Raw genomic sequence first — 27,070 nt, 5'->3', positions numbered from 1 at the left:
TGGCTCAGTGGTTGAGCGTTTGCCTCTGGCTCAGGGTGTGATCCTGCGGTCCAGTGATCAAGTCCTGCATCGGGCTCCCTGTGAGGAGCCTGCTTATCCCTCTGCCACTCTCTGTGTGTCTCTCATAAATAAATAAAATCCTTAAAAACAAACAAACCTATTCAAATATAAGATAGTGCAGGAGTTGAACCTAAGATATAGTTTCAGAGTCTACATGGCAACTAACATGTAAAAATGCTATGGTTTCCCTCACACTTCAATAGTACACAATGAGCTGCAACAGGCTGATGCAGAGGTGCATGGAGTAGTCCAGCCGTATGCCCTATGCAGACACCCCTGAGGTCTGCAGCAACATGGCCACCCTCACACTTTATTTATTTATTTTTGTGGGGGTAGAGGAGTCATTTTTCATTAAAATTAAATGTACATTAAAATTTTTGTTAACATGACATATGTTAACACATAACAGGCTTAAAATGTTTGAATGAATTAATACTTCCCATTTTACGTTTCAAATACAGTCAACACTAGATGAAATACAATCTAAAGGGTCTGTGAGGTTCTCAGTAATTTTCAGGAGTGTCAGGAGGATCCCGCAGTGGCTGGCCAACAAGGACAGAGGCTGGAGGAGGTTGGAGGCTGGAGGTTGGAGGAAGCTGGAGGCTAGAGAAGGCTAGAGGAGGCTGAAGGAGGCTGGACTGGGACCAGAGGGGACAGAGATCTGTGCTGGAGATGGGCATCAAGCAGTCTGGGTCTGCAGCATGAATGCAGCAACCTCCCTCAGAGCAGCACCTTCACCCTAACACCTGTCCCTTCAGGGGTGTGGCATGAGGTTGGTCCAAGACCCAGATGTGGTGATGTGGGAAGAAGGCACATAAAACAGGTTCAACAGCGGAACAGCCTTAAATGTCACTTCACATGGAGCCCTAGTAAGACAGAGGAGAAGGAGAGAGCAGGAGGGGATGCGAGGAGGCACCCCAGGCAGCACACTGGCCCTCCACCTGCCGCCTTCAGGGTCTGCTGCCCTGGGGGCTCCTTGTTCCTCAGGTCCCCAGCTCACTATGGATCATCATGGGCGCCATGCTAAAAGGGGGCAACCCCCCCTAAATAAATAAATAAATAAATAAATAAATAAATAAATAAATAAAATAAAATAAAATAAAATAAAATAAAATAAAATAAAATAAAATAAAATAAAATAAAATAAAAATATAAAAGGGGGCAACCCCTTCTGAGCCAATCAGAAAGGTGTCCTTTTCAGAGATGCAGTGACCAAGTGAACAGGGCCTGGTCTCTGTCACCTTCCCAATCTCATGTCCAGCTCTCCAGAGCCAGTTGAGCATCTCCCAGCCACACTGCCTTCAGCGACATTGGGGTGCTCACCTGAGAGCAGCAGGGGTGGGAGTATCTACACCAGGGAAACCGGCAAGAGTGACAAACCAGGTCTGTCCTGTTCCCCAGACAGCCGGCTGTTGAACGTTTGCAGCACACCACGGCTTGGATCACAGGACTAATTAACCTCCCATTCACAACATGATCAGTCGTCGTCTCCACGCAAATCCACGTTCCTCACGGGCTCAGTAAAGCAGGACCAGCTCTGCTCCCCTTGGCTTACGGCAGATGGTCTGACGGATGCTTGACAGATGCATGCTAGCCAACCTATCCCGTCCCCCCCCCACCGACCCTGCATACTCGTGACTCATGACAGGCAGTGCTGGGTCCCTCTCCCCAGACACCCCACCAGGGCAGGGACAAGGCACCCGGGGCAGACACAGTAGGTGGGAGCTGCTACCAGGCCTACAACAGTAAATAGAGCCACTTCCAGCAGTTTTGTGGTGGTGGCTGCCTGGAGAGCAGAGTGAAAAGATGCTTGGGCACCTGGTGCTACCACACAGTGTCCAGTATGAAAATGCATTGACAGCTTTGATCGAGCCTATTTCAATGTCATCATTTAACAGAATTAGGAAATACAAGAGTAGTGAATGGGGCTACGAAGCAGAAGGCTGCCTGTCTGAGATTGGCGCTGACATGACGGAACTTCTGTGAAGCTGATCAGGGCTCTGCCTCTGTCAACTGTTCTCAGACTCCCAGAGAGCTCTAGAGATGAAGGGATGTGAGGAAGAGCCTGTGTCCAGGGTCGGGCAGCTGGGCACCGATTCTGGGCCTGTGGGTCCATGCTCTGCTCTTCTTCCTGCCTGACCGGAAGGGGGGCCAGAGACTGCCCTCCTTGCCTTCCCCATGGGGGCTCCAGGCCCACCTCCCAGCCCCTCCCCTGAAGGCCATCATCACTCCTGGGGCTGACCCACAGCGACCACAGTGGGAACAATGTGAGCAACCCAAAGTAGGAGGCTGACACCCAAGAGTCCATACAGGTGAACATGGGGGGGTGAATCCGCCCACACATAACTCAAGATGCCCCCTTGAAGGGAAGGAGTATGCCTCCCTCTTCTCAAATGTGGGCTGTGCAGCAATGTCCTTCTACAGGGGCAGCAGTGGCAGTGGCAGGCACACCCCAAGGTCACACCACAGAAACAGGCCGTGTTGGGAGCAGGGACCAGGGATTCAGTGCAATGAAAGAACATTGCACCTCCAGGGTCTCCTCCCCAAAACCCACACCCCAGTCTAACCACGAGACAAACATCAGAGCAACTCAGACTGAGGGGAATTCTACAAAACACCTGACCAGCACTTCTCAAATCCGCTATGGTCATCCCCAAACAGGTAAGTCTGAGAAACCATCACAGCCCAGAGGGACCCAAGGAGAGGGGACAACTGAACATCTGTCGTCGTGTGGGGTCCTGGGACAGAACAAAGGCGTCGGGGAAAATCTACAAGAATCTGAGTCAAGTGTGGACTTCAGCTGATGGTAACCACTGACACTGGTTAGCTTGTCATAACTGACATAGACACAAACGTGGGCGTTAACAACCAGGGGATCGCGGTATTCTGTACTATGTTCCCAACTTCTCTGAAAACCCAAAACTGTTCTAAAAAATAAAGTCTATTTTCACACACACACCCATGGCCGAAGCACCTGTGGGTCCCCCAGCTCCACCTTCCAGACCCCCCCGCCCCCCCCGCTCTGCCCCAGGGTCATCACTGGCCATCGAAGGAAAGTGAGTCACACACAGCCTTTTCACTTAAGGCTGTAACCTCAGTCTCGGGTCTCACGGTGACACAAGGCCTCAGGGCGTGCTGATTCACAACAGCCACGCACCAGCCACGCACGCCCACGTCCACCTGTGAAGACCTTTCTTAGCGCCACTTCTCCTGCGTAATTTAGCCTCAGGAAGGTATAATCTAGATGGTATCCAGATAAACACAGCAGCAGGAACACAACTATTGGCCCATACTCCTTCCCAAGACCAAAGTCAGAGGGAGACACACTAATGAGAAAAGAAGCACAGAGCAAGCGGCACCACATCAGAAGCTGGAAAGCAGGTGGTCTGGCGGTCGGCAGGGGTCTGAGCAGCACTGATCGATCCCTCAAAGGCCGGTGAGTCAGAGGCTCTGTGCACCAGAAAGTGAGGTGCCCACAGCATGGGCTCCTAGCCCTGACCTCACCCAGTGCAGCTGGGGGCATGAAGACTCAGCCTAGGGGGATAGCAGTTCCCTTCCCCAGGGCTGGGACAGCCCAGTCCCTTCCCAGGCAGGACACTCCCCTGGCCACCACACCGCAATGTCCACCAGCTCTGTGGTGCCCCATGTGTCAACAGAGGCAGATGACCAAGGGTTGCCCAAGGCTGTGGAAATCCTCCTAGGCCAAAGCCCACTGAGAAAAAGAACTCCGGTAGAAACAGAGCCGTGTCAAGGGCCAAAGGAAACACCAAAGAAGATGACTTTATCACTCACTCCACAGCGCTACCGCATGGCTTCACCTCTTCACTGCTGCTCCGAGTTCAGACCATGCCATGGTCCTCACAGTGATGGGAGCCATGCCCATGGTCAGCACCCCACTTCCCAGGGTCTGAACCACAGGGTAGACATGGCTGTGACCAAGGTCATATGGCTGGTAAGTGGCTGAGTGGGGACCGTGCACTGTGCCAAAGAACACAGACTCAAGCCCAGCTCCCGGGGGGTGAACCCCAGCTCCACAGCATGTGGCTATGATCTGGGAAAACTGCTTGACCTCTCCATGATTCAGGTGCCATTCTCACCACGGGACAGACAACAGCAGTACATCCTGCATCAGGCATGGTGAGGGTGACACCAGCTCACAAGTGGGGAGCCTTGAACCACAAGTGTTCGAGAACTTGCACAATTACATTATATCATGGGGCCTCTTGCCACAGTTAATAACCTCAAAGAAACAGTGTGATCTCCCACCTCTAAAACAGGAGCAGGTCACTATTTTTTTTTTTTTTAATTCATTAGAAAGAGGGAGAGCATGAGCCAGGGGAGTGGCAGAGAGAGGGAAAAGCAGACTCCACACTGAGCAGGGAGCCCGACAAGGGACTTGATCCCAGGACCTGGAGATAGATGAAGGTAGACACTCAAACGCCTGAGCCACCCAGGGGCCCCCAAGCCACTATTTTAAAAAGGAACCTTTAAAGCCTAAGAAAGAGCTCTCGGAATGAAAAACAAAGAAAAGGACAACAAATAAGAGATGGTTTTGACATGAAAAATGTAAGATATCTCCTAGAAAATAAAAGAAACAGAAGTGGAAAACAGACAAGAAAATTAAAGGCCAGTCGGGGGATGCCAACAAATGACTCATGGTAGCTCTAGAAAGTGACAACTGTAGGGTAAGGGACCATCAAAGAAAGAAACAGGGCAGCCCCGGTGGCTTAGCGGTTTAGCGCCGCCTTCAGCCCAGGGCATGATCCTGGAGAGCCGGGATTAAGTCCCGCCGCATTGGACACCCTGCGTGGGGCCTGCTTCTCCCTCTGTTTTCCCTCTGCCTGTGTCTCTGCCTCTCTCTCTCAAATAAATAAATAAATAAATAAATAAATAAATAAATAAATAAATAAATCTATCTTAAAAAAAAAAAAAAAAGAAACAAAAGCATCTCATGCCCAGTGTCTTCAGTTCCTACACTAACTTCTCAGCACAAGAGACAAGAAAGGCCACATCAAGACATATCACAATGAAACTTGAAAACAAAAAGACAAAAAAAAAAAAAAAAAAAGATCCTGAACACTTTCAGGAGAAAATAAAGCACACACAAAAGTAAAAATGGCCCCTGACTTCTCAAGGAGACGGGAGGCTGGAGGACATGGGTACAATCCTTTTAAAATGCTCGGAGCCGGGTGGGGGGAGCAAACTGTTTCCGGTCTGGCTTCTATAACCAGCTAAACTATCACGAGGGCCCAGGATATACTGTGCTGAGGCCCAGGGGCACCAGGAGGGATGTGGTGCAGACATTGGGGAAGGGCTGCCCTCCTGGAAAAATTATGGGCAAGTCTGAGACAAGACTTCTAGAAATGCCAAGGAAGGGGTGGGGAAAGCAAGGCAATTATTATCCCCAAGAAAAACTAAAAGTTGTACAAGAAAAAATAATGTAATGCTAATGGCTTGTGAATATTTTTCCAATCCGTCATAATGTAAACACTCAGTGATTAAACAAAAAATGTTGACCTAACCCTATATTGGGAGCAGAAAAAGAGAGCTGACCCACTCCAGAGACAGAGGGGAAGAGGTAACATCCCAAACAGAAACGTCTAGAAGCTGCAGCATAGGTGCATTATTTAGAAATCTTGAAATGCCAAGAAGAGCCACTCGGATGGGAAGTGAGCCCCTCCTGAAGGGGAGGAAGGGGCAGGGACACCTGTTCTCTCTTTGTAAACCACATGGAAGTATTCAATACCTTAAAACCTAAACATGTCAAGCTCAAAATCAAATTCAAAATATGAAAATAATGTACAATGCAAACTTGATACATAAGCATTTAGCAGTAACGATATGGTTTCCCGACCAAGACAAGGCATGCCCAGCCTGTCCATGCTCAGCATGACTTTATTCAGTTTCCTCTACAATTGCATCTCACAGATGAGTACACGGAGGCATGGCACGGGGCTGTGTGGGGCTGAGCGAACAGACAGCCCATGTGGTGCTGACCACCTGCTTCCCACCCAAGGCCCTTCACACACGCACACACCGTGAGGCTCCATCTTGTTACAAATCAGATGTTTTTAAATTTCCCGTTAGAAGCTTAAACAAGCAGCAAACTTAAAAAAACAAAACAAAACAAAAACCTCAGACACATTCTAACCACCAAACTGAGCAATAAAACATAAATTCGGGATCCCCTCCACCCACACGGACATTGGGGTACAATCTCCCATTCACCCCGTAAATGTGCATGCACCAAATGTGAAGCACATCTGTCTGACTGCACTTACAGCACCTTAGAAATAACCTCCGAAAAAGGATTTATTAGTTATCAACGTGGCATTCCTGCCTTGCCTGATTCTGAACTTCGCCCAGGGAGACGGCAGACCTGCCCACTGGCTCACAATCACCTGGGGTGGATGGAATTGACTAGGTCAGCCCAGAAGCCTCAGAGACACTGAACAGAAAAGACAGCAGTCATAGATGAGGTGCCTTACTCTACCTAGTTAGGATAATCCTAAAAATAAACTGCTATTCCAAATACACCTGTGGGGGATTTGTGGGGCTGTCTTCTGTGCCATAACTTTATTACCAAAAGCAATGTGAACATTGAATGTGCAATTGGTTCAGACAGCTTCGGAGAAAGCCCTTCTGCTCCTCCCATAAAGCCCCACACACATCCAGGGGGCCTGCTTCGTGCCGTCCAACTCTCATGGAGTAGTGGTTGTGCAGTGATCCTCAGGGCCACTCACCCTGCAAGAGCAAGGAAACAGCACAAGCAAAGGCCCAGTGGCAGCAGGGATTAGAGACCCCAGCCCCTAGAATCCTCATTCACCACAGACAAGGGGGGTAGACACAGGAGGTTACGGTCTCTGAATGTAAACACCAAAGACGTATCAAACCTGGCATGGAGGCTTACCCTCAGCGGGCCTGGCGCGGTTCTGGAGAGCAGCCGTTCAGGGCTGCCCCCCTCACCCCTGCACAGCCTCAAAACAGCCTCTGGTCAGTCAAGGAAACGGCCATTGCCTCGTCTTTGGATCTTGGAGCCTGACCCCAGGCACCTGCTGACCTGAGCTTCATCCCAATGCGTTGACCTCCATGGGCTGCACTGTGCCACATCTGGGTGGTCAGAAATGCCAGATGCAAGGCAGCCCTTGCTACCACATCTATACCAGAGGGAGCAAACAGACATCTGGGGGGCGCTTCGGGGCAGGAGTCTCTGGTGGGACCACAGATGACCCTGTGTTCCCACCATGCTGACCCCAATGGGAGGGGCTGAGGGCAGCGTCCACTGGGGGTCTGGGACCGTCCAAGGCCCTCAGCTGCTCCGTGTGACCGACGGGATGACAGGTGGCCCTGGATGTGACGTCTGGGAGGTTAGCGGGACCTCAGAGTTGGGCAAACAGTACATACAACTCCTTACATAACTGTCAGCGGCTCTGAAGTTTGTGACAGCACCTTGTCAGTGGCTGACGCCCTAGGACGGGAGGAAGAGGAGACTCCATGTGGATCTGACCGGGACACAGACACAGGTGACACCCATCCACAGCCCCACCTGACAGCAGCAACACACAGTGGGGCTTTCTGGGGGATTCGCTCTCCCAACCTGTCCCCACGTGGGACTCTTAGCCCTGCCGAGGCCCCGAGGCCCAGAAGCCACCTGCTCAGGCCCATGCTCAGGGTAGCCCGGCAGCGTAGCAGCACCGCGAGGGTTCACATCAGCCACGCACTCATAGCGCGTGACCACATGGAAGGAAAGAGGCCAAGATGTCCCAGACATCCCAAGAAACTATGACACAGCTAATTTCTCCTCGTTGGCAAGCACACACGTGAGCCGACACCCCGCTCCTCTCCTCTCCCACGCACCCACCAGCACACCCTGGATTTCATAATATTCAAGGATCCAGAACTAACGCGTTAGCCCTGCGACCCGGGCTGGCGGCAGAGAGCAGCGACTGTCCCTCCTGCTCCTGGGGGAGGGGCAGGCTGGCTCAGAGGCCTCTGGGTCACCCCAGCATCATCCACACCAGGGGCTGGCGTGGATGGTGCCCGTCCTGGCAGCCCGTCCACCCAGGGCATCAGCCGCCTGCCAGCCCAAGGTGGGGGGTGCCTACTGTGGTTGTTTTTTTTACAAAAACACCTTGCAAAATGGACGTCACCAAACACCCACATTCCCACATCCCCACCAGCCACCAAGCAGCCCCCGGGCGCATCTGGGTCTACCTCCAACCATCTCAGAATAGAACACCGGACGCCGGCACCACGCTCATCACCGACACCCGTGGACCCCTGTGGAGTGAGCCGGGCACGTCAACACCAGCCGTGCCACCCAGACTCCAACACGACGCTGTCGTCAACGCAGACACGGGGCCAGGACCAGCAGAGGCGCGCAGAGCGGCGGCAGCTCTGCGGAGCTCAGTGCAGGGGAGCAGGTGCAGGCTGCTGCCACCAGCCTCGCGGCCGGGGGCTCCTGCCTGCAGCATCGCGGCCGTTGGACCCCTTGCCTGCAGCAATGCAGAGTGGGGAGCGAGCAGGGCATACGCGCGTGTACACTGGCCACGGCAGACCAGTCACCCTACCGGCACGCGCCGCCGCCACACTGCCCTCAGCCAGAGCCCCCGCACCCGGCTGCTGGATAAGCATGAGATGGTTGGTGTCCCCCGGCTGCCCAGCCGTGCTGACAGGCCTCGCTTCCCAGGGACACATTTCCTTCCGGCACCCCCGCATCGGCTACTCTGCTCGCTCCTCTGGGGCCTGTTTTGCTAAAAATCTGTCACCTCAGAAACAAGAGCCTCTCACCGCTCTGCACCCCCACCCCCACCCCACGGCTCAGAGCCCCGTGGCTGCATCCCTGCCCCCGGCTGGCAGCACATCCACGCGGCGCTGAGGCTGCGGCCAGGCCCCTGCCCTGGACCCAGCAGCCAGGCAGCATCGCCGCCGCGTACTCATACTCGGCCTGCACCCAGGCAGGAAGGCACGAGCGATGTGCATTACTCACCGGGCTTTCTTCTCCCGCCTGCTCAGCACAGGGTTCTTTATGCTCTACGGAGCGGTGGGCGTGCAGGGAGGCATCTTCCTTCCCTTTAGTGAGCCGACACTGTCCTCCACTCCCCTCGGACCCACAATGGGCAGGGTGCGCTCAAAGGCGAGGAGCAGATATTTAAAGGAAGGCTGGCCGGCCCGTCCCCCGCCTCTCACATCCCTGCCTCCTCATGTCTCCAGGCCGGGTGGTACCCGGCTCCCCTGGGAGCCGGCAGCTGAGGCAGCAACTAAAACACGGCCTGGATACCGAGGAGCTGACGTCACACGAAAACAAGCATCTCTGCATCAGGACGGTCCTGGAAGAGAACGTAGGGCAGCGGCCAAGAGGAGGCGGCTCAGTCCCAGAGCCCTCCAAGTGCAGGATCCATGGAGACTGACCCCAGTGGGCCAGGTCCCCGGGGTCAGGCCCCCACATGGGATGTGGGGAAGCAGCGGCCACTGAGTGCAAGCGACCTCCAGCCTGTGTCCACAGAGGCCCAGAAGGGGCTGGCACAAAGACTCATGGGCTCCAAGGCCTGGGGGCCAGGGGCCCAGAAGGGGAGAGAGGGAGAAGCCACGGTTCTAGCCACTGTGGCTAGGTGAGAGCCCAAACCCAATTCCCTCCAATTCCAAGGAAGAGATGCCAGCAGCCTAGGCCGGGGAGTTAGTCCAGCCTCCTGGAGTCCCAGACCTACGCTGACCCTACGTGGTCCAGGGTGCCTGGGAGGTTAGGCAAAACTGCTACCCCACCCTCCAGCATACGCGTGCTATGGGCCAGGGAGAGGCACACTCCTGGCCTGAACCACCAATGCGCATCACCTATAAGCAGGTGCCAGGCCCCCAGATCTGTACTCGCTCCTGTGCATGGCACAGAGTCAAGGCCAAAGCTCTGGGTTCGAGCTCCAGCTCCTTCAGTTGTTTGAAGCGGGGCCTGAAGTCACTTCAGAGCTCCAATTGCCCAGCAGCCAACCAGCTGTGCGAGGGCATTTCACACACCGTGTGTCTTGAGAATATAACAGGTAGAGGCCGAGGGCCCCAAGGCTCTGCCACTGGCAGCGAGGGCTGGGGAACAAGCAGGGCTTGGTGCCCTGAGCAACACGCTAAGGATGGCTTGTAATTTCTTAGACACGTGGAAATCACACGAAACACAAATCTCACAAATTTCAGTGCCTGAAATAAAGTTTATCATGGCTCATTTGTTTGACTACGGCAGCGCAGCTGCTGCAGCACAGACCACAATTTACTACCTGGGCCTTTCCAGAATGTCTGCAGACCCCTGACTGAGACTTCAGAATCATAAAGTAACTGAACCACCACGTCTCAGGGCACCCAACGGGAAGGGCAAATACCTCCCAGGTCCACCATAAAGCCTCACCCACCAAGAGCTTTATGGCCCAAGCCTGACCTCCAGCCAAGAGCATGCACGTCCAATGCAGAGCAAAACACCAGTTTCAAAGAACTCTAGAAAACCCAGGCTAAACTGGCAGATTGCTAATTTTAATGGAAGCCTATTTTGGGTGGATAACTAGCTTTTCCGGTTTGTTGCAAGTAATTTGAGACAAAGCTGAATGAAACTAGATTTTAAATAAAACAATAGACATACCTATAAATACCAGGGAAAAATAGGCATATCTCAGGAGGATTCCAAGGTAACCCGCCCACCAGGGCCTGGAGGATCGGTGGGCCTGGAGGATGCTCCCCCAGGGATTCAGCCCCCAGGCCAAGCTCCACATACCCTAGAGCTCTGCTTTGTTCCTCATGCAGATGACAACACCGGCCCTTCAACACACCTGCCCCGCTGGCGGTGGGGGTGAGCTGGCCTCACTGGGTGCTTAGCATGTCCCTGGAGCCCTTGGAAAGGCTGTTAATGTCCACATAGCCCAATGAAGTGGCTATGACCACAGACCCTCTACAGGGAAAGAAGTCAGGGAGCCGCACCCACCTGCCTGACACCACACAGCTAGAGAAGGCCCACTTCTTGGGGTCATCCTTCCCCAGGTGCTGGGCTCAGCCCCAGAACCCATCCCCACAGCCACCCTGGGTGACCAGATAGGCCTCTGTAGTGTGCTGGGTGCTGCCAGTGCAGCAGAACATGGGACACTTCTCCCGAGGGAGCTGATCCCACAGCCACCAGCCCACCCAGGGGCGTCTGTGTCACCCAAATGTGAAGACAGGCCAGGATCAGGCCCACAGAGCACAGGATGTGCCAGATTTCAATGGCCTTTTGGGACACTGCTTGCTTTGAAGACAGGATCTGCTGCCACCAAACCCCCCAAATTTCTATGTTCTCCATGGACTCTCAGGACCAACTCCACTGTCCCTGCTCAGCCTTTGTACAGTTATCCTTGCCCTGGTAGGTGCCTTGAGTCTTCACCACAGGCCACAGGGAGGTCAGGGGGGGGCCTTAGCTGAGGGGGTGGGGCCACCCTGCCCCACCACAGGCTGCCAGGGCCAGCAGCCACCCATCAAGGGTTCCCGAAGCCTAGGAGAAGGGGCACAGAGATGCCTGGACTAATGAGGGAGAGTTGGCTGCAGGGCCTGCATCCAGCTCCATGTGGGAAGTCCTGCCGGCGGGTGAGACTCCTTCTCCAGGAAGCCCCCTCAGGACCATCACGGAGGCACCAGGCAGTAGGAGCCGTTCTCACTGCCAGGGTGGGGACCCCTCTTATTAATTGCGTTAGGTCTGCTACCCTGTAAGTGCTACCAGCTGCCCTTTAGAGACACACTGATTAACCATTTGCTCTGCGCTTTTGCAAAGTATTTTTTCTAGATATTTATGTATTTGAGAGACAGCGTGTGCATGAGTAGGGGTGAAAGACAGAGAGAGAGAGAGAATCTCAAGCAGACTCCATGCTGAGTGTCAAGACACAGGTGGGCTTAATCTCACAACCTTGAGGTCATGACCTGAGTTGAAATCAAGAGTTGGGTGCTTTACTGAGTGAGCCCCGCCGGCACCCCGTTGCAAACACTATTTTATACATGATCCCGTTATTCCCATTTTGCAGGCAAGAATTGGAGTCACAGACATACACGTGGGAGGTGCCATGTGAAGACAGAGCAGAGGAGAGTTGGAGCAAAGTGCCAACAGGGGCCTGTGTCCCCCACCAGGAGTGGAGCATTGGAAGGCATCCTATATCAGAGGACAGACACCTCCAGACTGAGACAGGGCAACACTCTTCTGAGCTTGCAGCCCTTTGCTGCAGCCCCAGGGGTGGACACTGTCAGGGAACCACACCACAGTCAGGGAGAGACTGAGGTCAGGGAGAGACCTCAGACCCCTCTCACCGCCAAGTCCCTGCCACCTTTCCCTGGGTCTCTCCTTCACAAGACCAGCCCCACCCCATCCACCCAGTGACACCACCAGTGTAGGGGACTGCTCTGTTATTTGTTTCGGGGGCCATGGCCCAGGTGTGTGCAGTGCATTATCAATTCCTCACAGCCCCCAAGTAAGGCATTTTCTGCATCTTACAGGTGAAGAGATGCAGGCTCCCTGCAGGGCCCAGCAGAGCACATAGTCTTGGGTTTGCTGCATGTGGAGTCCAAGAGCTCTGACCACTCAAGACGAAGAGACTGTGTCACACCAGACACCAGGCCAACACTTCCCAGACACAGACTCACATTCCAGATGGATCAAAGACTAAAATGCAAGAAACATTTTTTTTCTACCCTTTGGGGTAGCCAGAAAGGAAAATATTAACAGATTTGAACATGCAAACCTCAAACGTTAACATTTCCATGTGACCTGAGGCATTAAAAGGCACGTGACAGAGAAGCAGTTTGGAAGAAAATGTCTGCAGTGTGCACCAGGACCCCCGAAGAGCATGGCCAGCCTGGGGATGGGCACAGCTGGGAACAGACTGTGCACACAGGGGGTAAAGGCAGGGGGTGAGGCCCAAGGCCCTCATGGCCTGGAGGGGACCCGTGAGGCCACAAAGCCCTCTGTGCTGCCTGGCACACTCCTCCTGGAGCCAGCAGGTGCACCTCCCGCAGACACTGGAGCTGCCATGTTACTCCTGTGCTTTAGCCAACCACCTAGAGCCACCAGAGGTGTGCCACACTTTGGGTTCCCACAGAGTCATTGGCCCACCAAACTACCAGGATTCTCAGTTCCTTATCATGTCACACGCGCAGTCCTGGCATGCCTGGAAATGTACTACCACTTGGTGGGAGGGGTCCTCCTGGGTCTCCCAGCTCCTATGGGGCCCTTGCTGCTGATAGCAGGAATCCTGGCCTCCCAGCTGAATCTCCACACATGGTCACCTCCATCGCTCACACCTGATGGGCAGCACATGGCCAGCTGAGGTCAGCTCATGTGGGCCCAAAACTGGCCTCATGGGGCCCCACTGATCGTTTATCCTGGCGATGCCTCAACATAGACAAACTCTATTAGACTTTATGGTGTGGCCAAAACCAGGCTACTCGTTTAGTACTTTCAAACCCTCGAACCTGCATAATTGCCACAGCAGCATGATTAACACAATCTAGGACATGGGGACAGCCAAGGGTCCACTGATACACAAACGGATAAGCAAGCTGCAGGAAATCCACACAATGGCATCAGCACAATAAACTGACACGGCCGGACAGCTGCACACACGTTCTTCCCGGGAGCTCACAGGCCATTCTCAAGACAGCCCACACTGGTGGCCACAAGTCTCACTGGATTTTAAAAGATAAATATACAAAGTATCTTCTGCAACCACCACAGGATGAAGTCCGACATGAATGACAGAAGGACAACTAGAAAAGTCACCAGGGTCTGCAAATTAAACAACACAGCCTTGAACAACCAACAGATCAAAGGAGGAATCACAGGGGAAATAAAGCAAACTTAGAGACACATGAATCCAGAAGCACAGCAATCAGAACTTCTGGGGTCGAGGGCCACAGGGCAGGGGTCATGGGCCAGGGGCATGCCACTGTGACAGCCAACTCCAAAACTGCAACCTGAACCACGACCAGTCACCAACAGCTAACTTCGTGACTTGCAGAAAGATCATTCCCAAAGCCGTAGAAGTAAGGGAGTAATAAGGATCCCACATAAGGAATTCCTTGAGGAACCTGGACCCTTCACACACCCTGACTTCCAGCCAAGCATTGAACCTCTCCAGTCTCTCTTAGACACATGTCAAGTTCTAGTTGTTGAAGACCAGACTAGTCACTGTCTAGGTTTAGACAGATTCATGTTACAGAAATAGTACAGATATTTCCAATCTAAATAGGTAGTTTTGGGGGTGTCCAATGCCTCAGTGGGTTGGGCATCTGATTCCGGATTTCAGCTCAGGTTGTAATCTCAGGACCATGAGATCAAGTCCTGAGTCAGGCTCTGCGATGGGGAAGGCTCTGCCTGCTTGGGATTCTCCTTCTCCCTCTGCTCCTCCCCACTGCTCATATGCGTGTACTCTCTTTAAAAACAAATAAGCAGGGGCACCTGGGTGGCTCAGGTGGTTAAGTACCTGCCTTTGGCTTAGGTCATGATCCCAGGGTCCTGGGAATGGACCCCATATCGGGCTCCTTCCTCAGTGGGAAGTCTGCTTCTCCTTCTGCCTCTCCCTGCCACTCCCCCTGCTCCTGCTCACTCTCTCTCTGTCAAGTAAATTAATTTGGGCAGCCGGGGTGGCCCAGCAGCTTAGCGCCGCCTTCAGCCCGAGGTGTGATCTTAGAGACCAGGGATCGAGTCCCACGTCAGGCTCCCTGCATGCAGCCTGCTTCTCCTTCTGCCTGTGTCTCTGCCTCTCTCTCTCTCTCTCTCTCTCTCTGTGTGTGTGTGTGTGTGTGTGTGTCTGTCATGAATAAGTAAATTAAATTTAAAAAATAATAAATTAAATTAATTAATTTTAAAAATAAAAATTAAAAAAAGGCAAACAAACAAATACATAAATAAGCAGTTTTTATTTAGGCCTAAAGGTGTTGGAAGACCTAAGGCTAAAGTTGCTACAGAATTTCTAAATGGCAGAGTTCCTGACTACAATGTAGTCCCATATCATTTTGATAAAAAAGTTACTCAACTTTCAAAACGAAAAACAATACTCAACAAAGCACAGAAGTCACTATGTGTCTCTTCCCCCTCATACCAACACACAATGAACTCAGTTCTGTCCCCGCCTCTACCTGGAGATAGAATCCGATCCCACAGGTGAACGCTCAGTCCTACAAGGCCTTCCCTCCTCCCAGACTTCAGAGGTCAGTCACCAATCCAGGTTGTCACCTGTGTTTCTGACACAATGGCTACAGACTGGACATTCCCACAACCCCTTTCTGGGTGTGATTAATTTGCTAGAGTGGCTGGATTAACTCAGGAACAGACCCGTGTAGGAAAAGGTACTGGGGAAGGGCGTGGAGCTTCCACGCTCTCCGGACAAGCCACTCTCCCCGGACAAGCCACTCTCCCCGTATCTCCATGTGTTCGTGAACCCAGAAGTTCTGTGAACGCTCCTTTTGGGGTTAAATTTAGGGAGGTTCTTTCGTAGGGAAGATTGATTCAACCTGCAGCCTGTCCCTTCTCCGCACAGGTCAGCGGGGAGGGCTGGCAGCTCCAATCTTCAGGCAACAAGGTCTTTCTGGTCACCACCCCATCCTGAGGCTATCTAGAGGCCCCACCCTAAAGTACCTCATCAGCACACACACAAGTGTGTTCCAAAGGGACTCTGAATGAATGACAAAAGACACTCCCATCACCCAAGAGACTCCAGGGAATTTAGGAGCTCTGCCAGAAACTGAGGACAAAACCATATACACATCTCCTTATAAAACAAATGGAAACTACCTCAACAGAGTAAAAGCCCTCAGCAAACATCTCACTGAGTGGTGCAAGAATGAAACCCCTCAGCAAACATCTCACTGAGTGGTGCAAGATTGAAAGCTTTTCATCCAAGATCAGGAGGATCTTAGAAAACAAGACAAGGATGCTCACTCTTCTATTCAAAATTGTAGTAGAAGTTCTAGCAGGAGCAATTAGGCAAGAAAAAAAATAAGAGCACAAATTAGAAAGGGATAAGTAAAATGATCTCTGTATGCTGATGATACAGAAAACCCTCATGATTCCACAAAAAAAGTTGTCAGAACTAATAAATCCAGCAAAAGAGGACACAAAGCCAACACACAGAAATCAGTTGCATTTTTATACAAGAGCAGTAACAACCCAACCCAAAAAAGAAATTAAGAAAACAGTTCCATTTACGATAGCATCAAGAATAAAATACTTAAGAATAAACCTACCAAGGAGGTGAAAGATGTGCATACTGAAAACTACAAAACACTGAAAGAAATGAAATGTGACAAAAATAAGTAAGATATCCCATGTGTATGGGTTAGAAGGCATAATGCTGTCTTGGTGTTAATACCACCCAAACCAACCTACAGATTCCATGTAATCCCAAAATCCCAAAGATATGTTTTGCAGGAATAGAAATACCCATTCTAAAAATCATCTCAAGGGACCCAGAACAGCCAAACCATCTTGAAAAAGAACAAAGCTAAAGGACTCACACTCCATGATTTCAAAACTTACTACAGTAACCAAAAAAATGTGAAGTTGGCATAAAAACAAACATATGAAGTCCAAGAGAATAGAGACCCCAGAAACCAATCCTCCCCAGCGCCCCCGTAAGATGATTTTTGACGGGGGCACTAAAATCATTCAGAGCGGGAAAGGCTGGTCTTTTCAACAAATGGTGCTGAGAAAACTGGATATCTATATGCAAAAGAATGAAGTTGGACCCCTACCTCACACCATATACAAAAATGAACCCAAAATCCATCAAAGACCTAAATGTAAGGCCTAAAATTATAAAACTCTGAGAAGAAACTATAGGATAAAACTTCACCACATTGTATTTGACAATGATTTCCTGCATGTGACAGCACAAGCAACAAAACCAAAAATACACAAATGGGACTTGAAAACTTAAAAGTTATATGCATCAAGAGACATGATCCACAGAGGAAAACAGCAACCCACAGGATGGGAGAAAATATTTGCAAATCATATGACTGATAGGGGATTAAAACCCAGAATATAGGGATCCCTGGGTGGCTCAGCGGTTTAGGGTCTGCCTTCAGCTCAAGGCATGATCCTGGAGTCCCAGGATCGAGTCCCGCGACGGGTTCCCTGCAAGGAGCCTGCTTCTCCCTCTGCCTATGTCTCTGCCTCTCTCTCTCTGTGTCTCTCAAGAATAAATAAATAAAATATTTTAAAAAACAAAAACAAAACAAAAACCCCAGAATATAAAGAAATCTCCCAAAACCCAGTATTAAAAAAAATTAACAATCGGCTCTAAGATGAGCAAAGGACTTGAACAGACATTTCTCCAAAGAAGACATACAGATGGCCAATAAGCACAGGAAAAGATGCTTGACTTCCCTCTTCATCAGGGAGATGCAAATTGGCACTGCAGGGGAAAAATGACCTCACATTCCTGAGTATGGCCAGAAAACTGCAAGTGAGGATGAGGACATGGGGAAATCAGGACCCCATGCACTGCTAGTAGGAATGCAGATTGGTGCAGCCACTATGGGAGACAGTGGGGAGGCTCCTCCAAAACTTAAACAAAAAACTACCACACAATACAGAAGTTCCACTTGTGAGTATATACCCCTCAGAAGTTGAAAGCAGGGTCTCGAAGAGATATCTGCACACCCATGCTCACAGCAGCATGATTCCCAAAAGCTAAAGCAGGGAAGCAACCCAGGTGTCCATCCACGGAAGAATGGAGAAACCAGATGTAGTCTATATGTACAATGGAATACTTACTATTCAACCCTAGAAGGAAATCCTGACATACACTTCGACATCGATGAACCCAGAGAACATTATGCTGAGTAGAAGAACCAGTCACAAAAGGACAAATCCAGTTTGATTCCGTTTATATGAGGTACCCAGAGTAGTCAAAATCACAGCACAGAAGGTGGGAGGGTGGGAGCCAGGGGCTGGGAGTTAGTGTTTAATGGGGGCAGAGCTGCAATTTTATAAGATGAGAGAAGTTCTGGAGGTGGATGGTAGTGATGGTTGCACAACAATGTTAATTAATATCAACAAACTGTACATGTAAACATGGTCAAGATAGTTTTATGTTAGATGTAATTTACCACAGTAAAAAATTTGGAAAAGAAAGGAATTTAGTTTTGGCACATGCTATAACAGGTGTAAACTCCATAGACACCATGCTAAGTAAAAGACACCTAGGGTTCCATTATGGGAAGCATCCAAACCAGGTAAACCCACAGAGACTGTCGGGGGGTTGGGTGGAGGCGGGACGGGGAGTGGCTGCTGATGGGTGTGAGGTTTCCTCTACAGAGATGTTCTAGAAGTAGGGAGAGGTGGTGTTGCACAGCACTATGAGTATACTAAGTGCCACAGAATCATTCACTTTACAGTGGTTAAATATTAAATTTTGTTATGTGTACTTTACACAAATTTTTAAAAGATTTATTTATTCCAGAGACAGACAGACAGAATACAACACAGACATGCACGTGAGGGAGGGGCAGAGGGAGAGAGAGAACCCCAAGCAGACTCCCTGCTGAGCACAGAGCCTGTGGTGGGTCTTGATCCCATGACCCCAAGATCATGACCCAAACTGAAACCAAGAGTCATACACTCAACTGACTGAGCCACCCAGGTACCCCACTTTATACAATTTTTTTAAAACTATAGAACCGATTAAATTCATATTCACAACCTGAGCAGAATGTTCTGGAAGGTGTTTTGCTGAGAGTAGACACAGGCCCAGATGGTGCAAGGTGGCCCTCACAGGTGGACGCGCCCAGGTGCCACCAGGGGGCTGCATTTCTGCTGCCTGTCCATCTCCGGCCAGTCTATCAACCCATCCAGCCCTCTTCACACGGTCCTGACATAGGTCAAGGGCACCATTCACATGGCACCTGTCTGATCCTTCTCACAGCCCTGGCATCAGGCACATTGCTCAAAGCCAAAAAATGGACCACACAGCATGCCTGTTCACCATGGCCATCAGTGACCAGAACACACTAACCCTGACCGTCCAAGATTAGTCTTAAAATCAAGCCACAAGAGTAAAATACTGGGGAGAACACCTACAAAGAGCCCAGGAGCCCCCTCGTGAGGAAGGCATTCTGCTCACACACCCCTGGCCAGTGAGATGAGGCCGCCCTTCCCCTGTGTGCACAGTGCTTGGGATCTGTGGGCAGGGAGAGACAGCACCTGTCAACCACCCTCAGCCCCTCCCCAGGACCAGCCACCTCTGAGGGCCTGGGAGAACGGTCAACAATACTGAGTAGTCAAGAAAGCCTCAGGGCGGCCCCTGGTAAGCATCTCAAGGATCCACTTGCAGGCCAAGACAGGATGGCACTTCGGTGAAGCTCACCACATTCCCGACATTCCCCCACAGTGACACCATCGGTGCCTGGCCACTCCCCCTTCTACCTGCCTCAGAGACCCAAGACCCCTTCCTGCACTGCAGAGGCTGATGAACCCACAGAAGGCCTGGTGTGATGGTGAGTCCAGGCCCCTGCAGGCAGTTCTTATTACGTCTGCTCCTCGCTGGCCCACCCTGTCTATTCTGGTGCCCACTGCATGTCCCACCCCACAAACCTCTCTGGACCCACACCCTGGCAGCTCCCAGGTCCCACGCTCAGCAAAGCCATACAAGCACACAAGTATCCACTGCTCTGGCCCAGGTGCACCCGTTTAGACCCCACTGCCGGGAGGCGCCATTGCTGGAACATTCTCCATGGGACAGCTCTTCTCCCACTACCCGCTCAATGCAGCTTCTGCCCCCACTACCCCGGCATTTGTCACTGTCTGGCCTGTCATCTCCTCCCAAGGGGCTCCCACTGCCCCTACCCAGGCTTGTAATGCCCGTGTGGCACCAAGGGAAGCACCAGTCCCTGTGCCTCCTTACATTCCCCCCGAAACCACCCCTCACGTCCACTACCGCATCAGCTCACCCTGGCAGCATGTCCAGCCTGCCTGGGGGCAGCTCCAGCCTCAGACCACCTTGTACGACTCCCACCAGGAGTCTATAGTCTGCGTGTCTCATGGCCTTGCTGGCTGCCCCTTCGGGGTCCCCTGTTCTCTGTGGGAGCCCCAAGGCCAGGCCCCAACTGCCAGTTGCTCTCTCTTTGCTGAGGAACCCCAAACCTACCTTCAGCCACACTGCTTTCCTAAACTCTAGATGCATGCACAGACAACTGCCCACCTACCATCTCCCCCAGGCCTGGTAAGCAACAGGAACTAGGCACAGCCTCTGCCAGAACCTGCTCCCAGGCAGAGGCACCTGCCTCAGTAACAAGAGGCTAGCCCAGAGCCCATCCCAGGGACCTGCTGAGAAGGGGCTGAGCCAGCTCCCCCAGGCGGAGCAAGAAGCCACCTTTGCCCCAAGGTGCTTACTCACACAACAGAGACAGCACAGAACCAGGCCAACAGAGGGTCCGGGTGGTTGGTGAGCCCCATCTGGGTGATCTGCCCTTGGGGACACAGGGGGACAAACTTCTCTGACCTGTTTGGGGTCTGATGGCCCCTGGGACTTCAGCCCCTACAACAGGCCCACGTGGAGATGGAGCGGAGGCTCCTACCTTGTCCCTGGGAGCCAGTGTACAACCAGGTCTGGGGTGGCCATAGCCGCGGCAAATGCCTGGGAGCAGCATCCAGTTGTCCCAGACTGGGCCCTTCCCTCCTCGGGGACTTTTCCTGACAGCGCCAAGGCACCAAACCAGTGCCCCAAAGGCAGCATCTGTTAACCAGAATGCACTCACACGCAGGCAGAGGCAAGCACACCATGAAAACTCGACGTCAGGTCACACTATCCACTACTGCTCTGCCTCTGGTCTCTGCAAGGATAACCGCTCCTAAGCCATGGCCACTAAAGGTGCCCGTCTCTGCCTTCCCAACATAACAGATCAGAATTCAAGCCATAACATGCAACACAAGTCATAGGAAAACAGCAGTACTCACTGTCTTCTCCTGGACACGGCATGCCTGGCTGCTCAGGGATGCTGGGGAACACTGGATAGAGGAAAAAGAGCAGTGTGTCATTTGGTGCGTCCTTGTGCCAGGCCCTGTGCCAGGCAGGCTACCCCGATGAACCGTCACACAAACTCTGCTGCTGATAAACCTACTCTCAGGAGATGCTCCCTGTGGCAAAATTTTGGCAGCCCAAGGAAGCTGGTATCAAACCTCCTTTTAAAGGACTTCAAAATGCAGTGAAAAACACAGGGGGAAAAGCCATCGGGGGACCTCAATGGCAGAGCTGCCCCCAGAAGCCTCCTTCTGTGGGCAGTAAATTAACATGGGAAGTCAGGAGCTGCACCTACCTGGAGAATGGACTTCTGAAAGCACATTAGCTTCCATTTCGCACTCAAGGTAGAGTTCAAAATTAAGTATCTTAAAATATACCCTGGGCTTCCATAACAGATTACTAAAACAGAAGCTTAAAAAGTATTAAAACTTAGCTGAAGCAACCATTCCCTTAATGTAGAAAATAAAACTGGGTTTTTAAAGCATCAGAGCTTTCGGTGTTGAAAGACTCCCTGCCATAATCAGGAGCAGGGCCAGGCTAGGTCCTTAGTGTAAACCACATTTACATAAAGAGCTAAAGAAGCTGGAAAGGTAACCAACTCCTAGCCCTGCACCAGGGAAAATGAGGAGCCCCCAGAAAACCACTGGGTTGGAGCTCTGGTCAAGTGCTTGGCATCGTCCGTCCCTGCCCACGCACCCTACCCCCAGCCACAAGCCTGGACTGCACAAGAGTGAATGCAGACATCACTGGTCAGAACTACATTCAGACACCCTACAGAACCCCAAGAGTGCTGAGGGGCAGGCTGAAACTCCCAATTTTTAGACTATACTGAAATCAGAACAATTCTTATTTCTCATGACTCAATTTATGACACAGCTCTGAGCTTAACAAGGTGAGGACAGTTGTGAGCCAGGAGACAACACAGCAGGGTCACGGCCACCCCGTGCGGATCCAGGCACAGTCCCCTGCCCTGCCTGCCCTCATACACTCTGGATTGGGACCCTTTCACATTCTGAAAAGGCAGAAGCCAATGAGAGAGCCTAGGCTTCTGATGCACCCAGTGAAGCCAGCCTCCAGAGAATGGGGACGAGGACCAGCACCCAAAACCCAGGCCCCTGTATTCCAGGGAGAAGGAGCCTTTCTGACTTTATCAGCTACAGCAACTTCTATTTGGGTCAATAAAATATAAGATCAAAAACAAACCCAAATTGCACTAGATTCAACATCCTTAAATTATCTGGAATTCTAAGATTTTCTTTAAAAAAGATTTTATTTTTCATTCACGATAGACACAGAGAGAGAGAGAAAGGCAGAGACACAGGCAGAGGGAGAAGCAGGCTCCATCAGGGAGCCTGACGTGGGACTCCATCCCAGGTCCCCAGGATCACACCCTGGGCCAAAGGCGGCACTAAACCTCTGGGCCACCAGGGCTGCCCTGGAATCCTAAGATTTTATTTTATTTTATTTTATTTTATTTTATTTTATTTTATTTTATTTTATTTTATTTATTTTTATATTTATTTATTTATTTATTTATTTATTTAATTTTTTTGGAATCCTAAGATTTTAAATTACAATCTTCCAGGGATCCCTGGGTGGCGCAGCGGTTTGGCGCCTGCCTTTGGCCCAGGGCGCGATCCGGGAGACCTGGGATCGAATCCCACGTCGGGCTCCCGGTGCATGGAGCCTGCTTCTCCCTCTGCCTGTGTCTCTGCCTCTCTCTCTTTCTCTCTCTGTGACTATAATAAATAAATAAAAATTAAAAAAAAAAAAAAAAACAATCTTCCACGCAGGTTCCAGTCCCCAGGCCATCTCCCATCTCCCCAGACCACAAGGGGACCACTCCTCCCCTCCAGCCACCACTGACCGTGAATGATGAGCCCTTCATCCCTGCGCTGACAGGCCAGGCGGAAGGCCTCCTCCAGCTCCATCTGGGAGGACACAGTGCAGGGGTCACCTAGGTACGGCAAGAGACATCACTGAGGCCGCCAGAGGCCTAAGGCAAAGGGGTGCAATTCAAGCAGGGAAGGGCAGAGCCTGGCTGCTCCCAGCCAGGCGCCCACCGCAGAGTTGGGGGAATCCAAGAACAGCTGGCTGGGCCTGGAAGTACATCTGACTTCCAGGGACCCACAGCAGGAGGGAAGGAGTCCACCCAGAGCCCCCAGAAGTCCACCTAGAGAGCTAAACTCTGCCAATCTTCCCGGCTTGGGCAAGGATAAGGGCGTTCTTAGGTTGGTCCTAGATGCAAGGAAAGGCTCCCTGCCCCCATCCTGGATGGGAACATAGAAACACACAGAGCCCCTGCCCCGGGGCCCAACTGCTGCTCCCCTATGCTGTCTGCAGCCAGCTGGACTGTGTTCCCATCCCCAGCCTTCTCAGACGCCTGTGTGACTTAGATGGAGAAGGTTGGACGGGGAGGGAAGGACTCTGGGGCCCGAGCAACTTACCCTCCCCCTTTCCCTGACAAGATGAAAATAAGAAAGATTTATCCTTCCAAATCAGCCACTGGAAAGCCCAGGACAGAACGGAAGAACAGGGAAAGATGGCCAGAGCTGGTCCCAGGGGGACCCGGAGATCTCTGCTGCCCCCTCCCCATCTGCCCTGCGGGGGACTCTCCTCCCTCCCCACCCCCGAAAACACAGCTTCCTTTTCAGTAACCACTCCAAGAAGTGATTTCCAGCATCCTGACCCCAAAGACAGGTGTTAACTAGCTTAATGCCATCATTTTAAGGGGGCTGATCTCACTTCATCCACACAGAAGATTTAGAGATTTATAGTCTGACAGACACATGACCCAGGCCTACCTTCATTGTCCACCCACTTAAGGGTGAGCGGGTGCCCCTGACGGAGACTGCACATCTCTCGCACTTCGTCACAGAGCTCCTCGAAGGTCATTGCTGCATCTAGGCTGGTGATCAGGATGTCCCTAGGGCAAAGAGGATGGACATGCTTCACCAAGGAGCACATTTAAATCAAATTAAATACTACTGATTGAGTTATTGGTTACATAAATGAAAATTCTCGCAAACAAAATATTACAGGCCTCTCAACAGAACTACTGACCAGTCTCATGGATGCCCCAGCACAGAAAGGAAAGATCTATCCTGTGCCTAGATGTGCCTAGATGGAGAAGTGGGGGTATCAGAAAGCATGGACTATGGAAGCCGGGCAAGCACTTGCTCAGGCATCAAGTTCAAATTCCACTCAAAAGGTCACATAGGAGGGGTACAGGTGGGGTGGACAGTGCGTCCATTTCCAGCCCACTGGCTTCATCAGACCTTCCCCCAAAGCTGATGGTGTGAACAGTAGACCAGACTGGAGCTGGAAAGAGGAAGACCCCCATGTGGTTGTTTCTGTGAGCTTAGAAGAGGGCTGAGACTCAATCTGGCAAAGCAGGGTCTCCACCTCCATGGTGCATTCATTACCTGGAAATACCCTCAAAACACAGGTACTGCTGCATTCTGCTTGGACCCCACTCAGACCCTGGTGACGGCACATCCTCCAAAGGCCAACTTGGGGGCTCCCTATTTTTAACAATGACATCTTCAATGGGTCTGACCTTCCATTGTGGCCCCGCTGTCCAAAACAACCTCCCAGCAGCCAGGCGGCAGCATAGTCCATCCGGAGTACCAGGACCCTGGAGGCCTGGATAAGTGAGCCCCTTGTGGGAGGGACCAGGGCAGGGGCAGCAGGAGGGAGCGGGGAGCAGGGGTAAGGCAGGAACCTCAGTGCAGTCCAGGTACTACCTACCACCAAGGGAGAAAGGAAGAGTGTGGGAGGAGGAGGAAGAGGGAGGGGATGGGAGAACAGGATGAGTGGATGCCTCATCAGCCCAGGAACCAAACTTAACGGGTCACATTACTGGCAATAACCAAAGCACTCTCCAGGGGCCAAAGTAGGGGGCAGGGGGTGGGGGCAGCAGGCTCCCTCCAGAACTCCCAGGCTCCAGTCCACTTTGCCTGCCCCCACCTCTCCACCCAGTGCCTGACACTGCTTCCTTGAGCCCAGCCTGGGGGCAGGCTGGGGGGGGGGGTCCCATCTCCACCCACCCCGGGCCAGGCGGCTGGGGTGTGGACTTCCTCACCCTGAGGACCAACTCTGATTTTTCACAAAGCGGCTTATTGCTCAATCCCACAGTTCCTGGCTGGGAAGAGGACTGTCAGATATGGGGACAGGCCTTCCACCGGGTGCACCAGCCAGAGAGCCAACCTGTTCTGGCCCTGCATGAGTCAACAGGCAGACCTCTTCAGGTGGGCTGGCCACGGTCCCCCCAGAGCCCTGTCACCCGCTCTGCCAGGTGACCCAGCTGACCATGGCAGAAGGCACAGGACAGGTGTGACCTGAGACCCCAAAAGAGGTGCCCTCACCGAGTCGAGAGCCCCAGGCTCCTCCCCAACCTGGAGGATGCCGCAGGAGGCGCACCTCCGGGGAGACCTCGGGCGTCCAGCAGCCGCAGCTGCAGGGTTTTCGCCGCCCCCGAGCGACACCACCAGCAGGGCTGCCCCGCGGCGGCCCGGCCCCTGCCCGAGCGGTGCCCGCTCGCCCCATTTTACCGCGGGCAGATCGAGTCCAGGGCGCCGCGCGGGGCGGGGCGGGGCGGGGCGGGGCGGATCAGAGTCCGAAAGATCCGCTCCCCGCAGAGCGGCGCCTCGGGCCGTGCGCCCCCGCCCCCCCCCGCCTCCCCCGCCTCCCCGGGCCGCGCCGCCGAGCCCTCCGGCCGGGAGCGGGGACCGCCCGGGAAGCCCCGACTGCTCGGCTCGGCTCGGCCGGCGGCTTCCGCGCGGCCAGAACCGGCGCTCGCAGGGGTGCGGCCTCCACGTCCCGCCGCCTTCGCGCCGTCGCGCCTTCGCGCCGGGCGCCCCGCGGCCCGCCCCCCTGCAGCGGGGCCACCCGGGCCGACGGCGGGCGCGCTCACCCGCTGTGGTGCGCCTTCAGGCGGACGCGGCAGCCGCTCCCGTCCATCTTGGGGCCGGCGGGGCTGGGCATGGCGCTCGGCCGTCAGCCGTCAGCCGTCAGCCGTCACGGGCGCCCCGCGGCCGGCCGGGGCGCCAGGTGCGGCGGCGGAACGCGGAAGGGCGCGCGGCGCGGGGCCCCGGGGCGGGGCCGGCCCAGCCCGCGGAACCTGGACGGCGGCGGCGGCGGCGGCGGCGGCGGCGGGCGGGGCTCGAACTCCGGCGCCGGGCCCGGGCGGGGGGCAGGGTCCGAACGGGGCCGGGCCGGGGCGCGGCGGGCGGCCAATCGGCGGGACGGGCGGCCCCGGGGCGGGGGCGCTGGCACCTGCGGCCAATGAGGGCGAGGCGGGGCCGCCACCTGGGCCAATCCCCGGGGCCCCCGCGCCGCGACCCAATGGCTCCGCGCGGGGCGCCTACCTGCCGGGCGGGGCGCGGCCCACCTGCGGCCAATGGGAGCGCGCGCGGCGCGGCTCTGCCCGGCAACCGGGGGCGGCGCGCGGCGGGCCCCGCTCTGGCCCCTCGGCGCCGCGGGCCCCGGGAGCCTGCTGCGGAGGCGGGCGGCGCGGGGCCCCTCCCGGGCTCGCGGGTCGGAGCTCGGGCGGTCCGCGCGGACGAGCGCTGCGGGGCCCGGCCGAGCTCGAGGCCGAGAGGACAGCGCCACGAGGACCGTCCGCCCGCCGGCCCCGCGCCCGCCCCGTGGGACCCAAGATCGCGCTGGCGCTCCCTCTGCCCTGGCGGACTCCTTGGCCGGGACGAGGACGCTGCGTTCGCCCACGTCGCCCACGATCTTCGTGTTTGAATCCACACCTCCGTGGGTCGTCCTAACTGCTGCACCTGATCCGGATTAGCGCCTCTGAACACCCCCGCGGCCCGCTCCTCAGCGGTCGGGTCGCGGCCCACACCGGCGGCGCCTGTAGGACCTCACCTGGGCACCACGCGGGCACCCCAGATTCGGGTCTGCACCCGCGCCTCCCTGCCAAGCCCCCTCCTCCCCTTCCCCACGCCACCCAGGGGGCAACCTCCGACCTGGGACTCCAGGCCCGCCAAGCC

At 53.7% G+C, this 27,070-nt stretch overlaps 1 protein-coding gene across 5 annotated transcripts in view; it reads right to left on the bottom strand.

Annotated features, from left to right (window-relative positions):
- PRKCZ (protein kinase C zeta) overlaps positions 1-26,165 on the bottom strand; it is a 100,816-nt gene extending 74,651 nt beyond the window's left edge. Inside the window, exons 1-4 of one of the 5 annotated variants that reach the window (XM_072731040.1) lie at positions 25,984-26,165; positions 23,873-23,994; positions 22,936-23,025; positions 21,005-21,055 (exon numbers count right to left, since the gene is read on the bottom strand). In XM_072731040.1, the coding sequence (XP_072587141.1) occupies positions 21,005-21,055; positions 22,936-23,025; positions 23,873-23,994; positions 25,984-26,054 (334 nt within the window). In that variant the 5' untranslated portion in view covers positions 26,055-26,165. Of the gene's footprint in view, positions 1-8,274; positions 8,883-9,049; positions 9,682-21,004; positions 21,056-22,935; positions 23,026-23,872; positions 23,995-25,435; positions 25,518-25,983 lie in introns of those variants that run through there. The other 4 variants (XM_072731041.1, XM_026007162.2, XM_072731042.1 and 1 more) reach the window with 4 other exon arrangements.
- Between the last annotated feature and the right edge of the window lie 905 nt (positions 26,166-27,070).

The sequence above is a fragment of the Vulpes vulpes genome, chromosome 12 (assembly GCF_048418805.1).
Source record: "Vulpes vulpes isolate BD-2025 chromosome 12, VulVul3, whole genome shotgun sequence".
NCBI classification, from domain to species: Eukaryota; Metazoa; Chordata; class Mammalia; order Carnivora; family Canidae; genus Vulpes; species Vulpes vulpes.
This window is presented reverse-complemented; position numbering and strand designations above follow the sequence as displayed.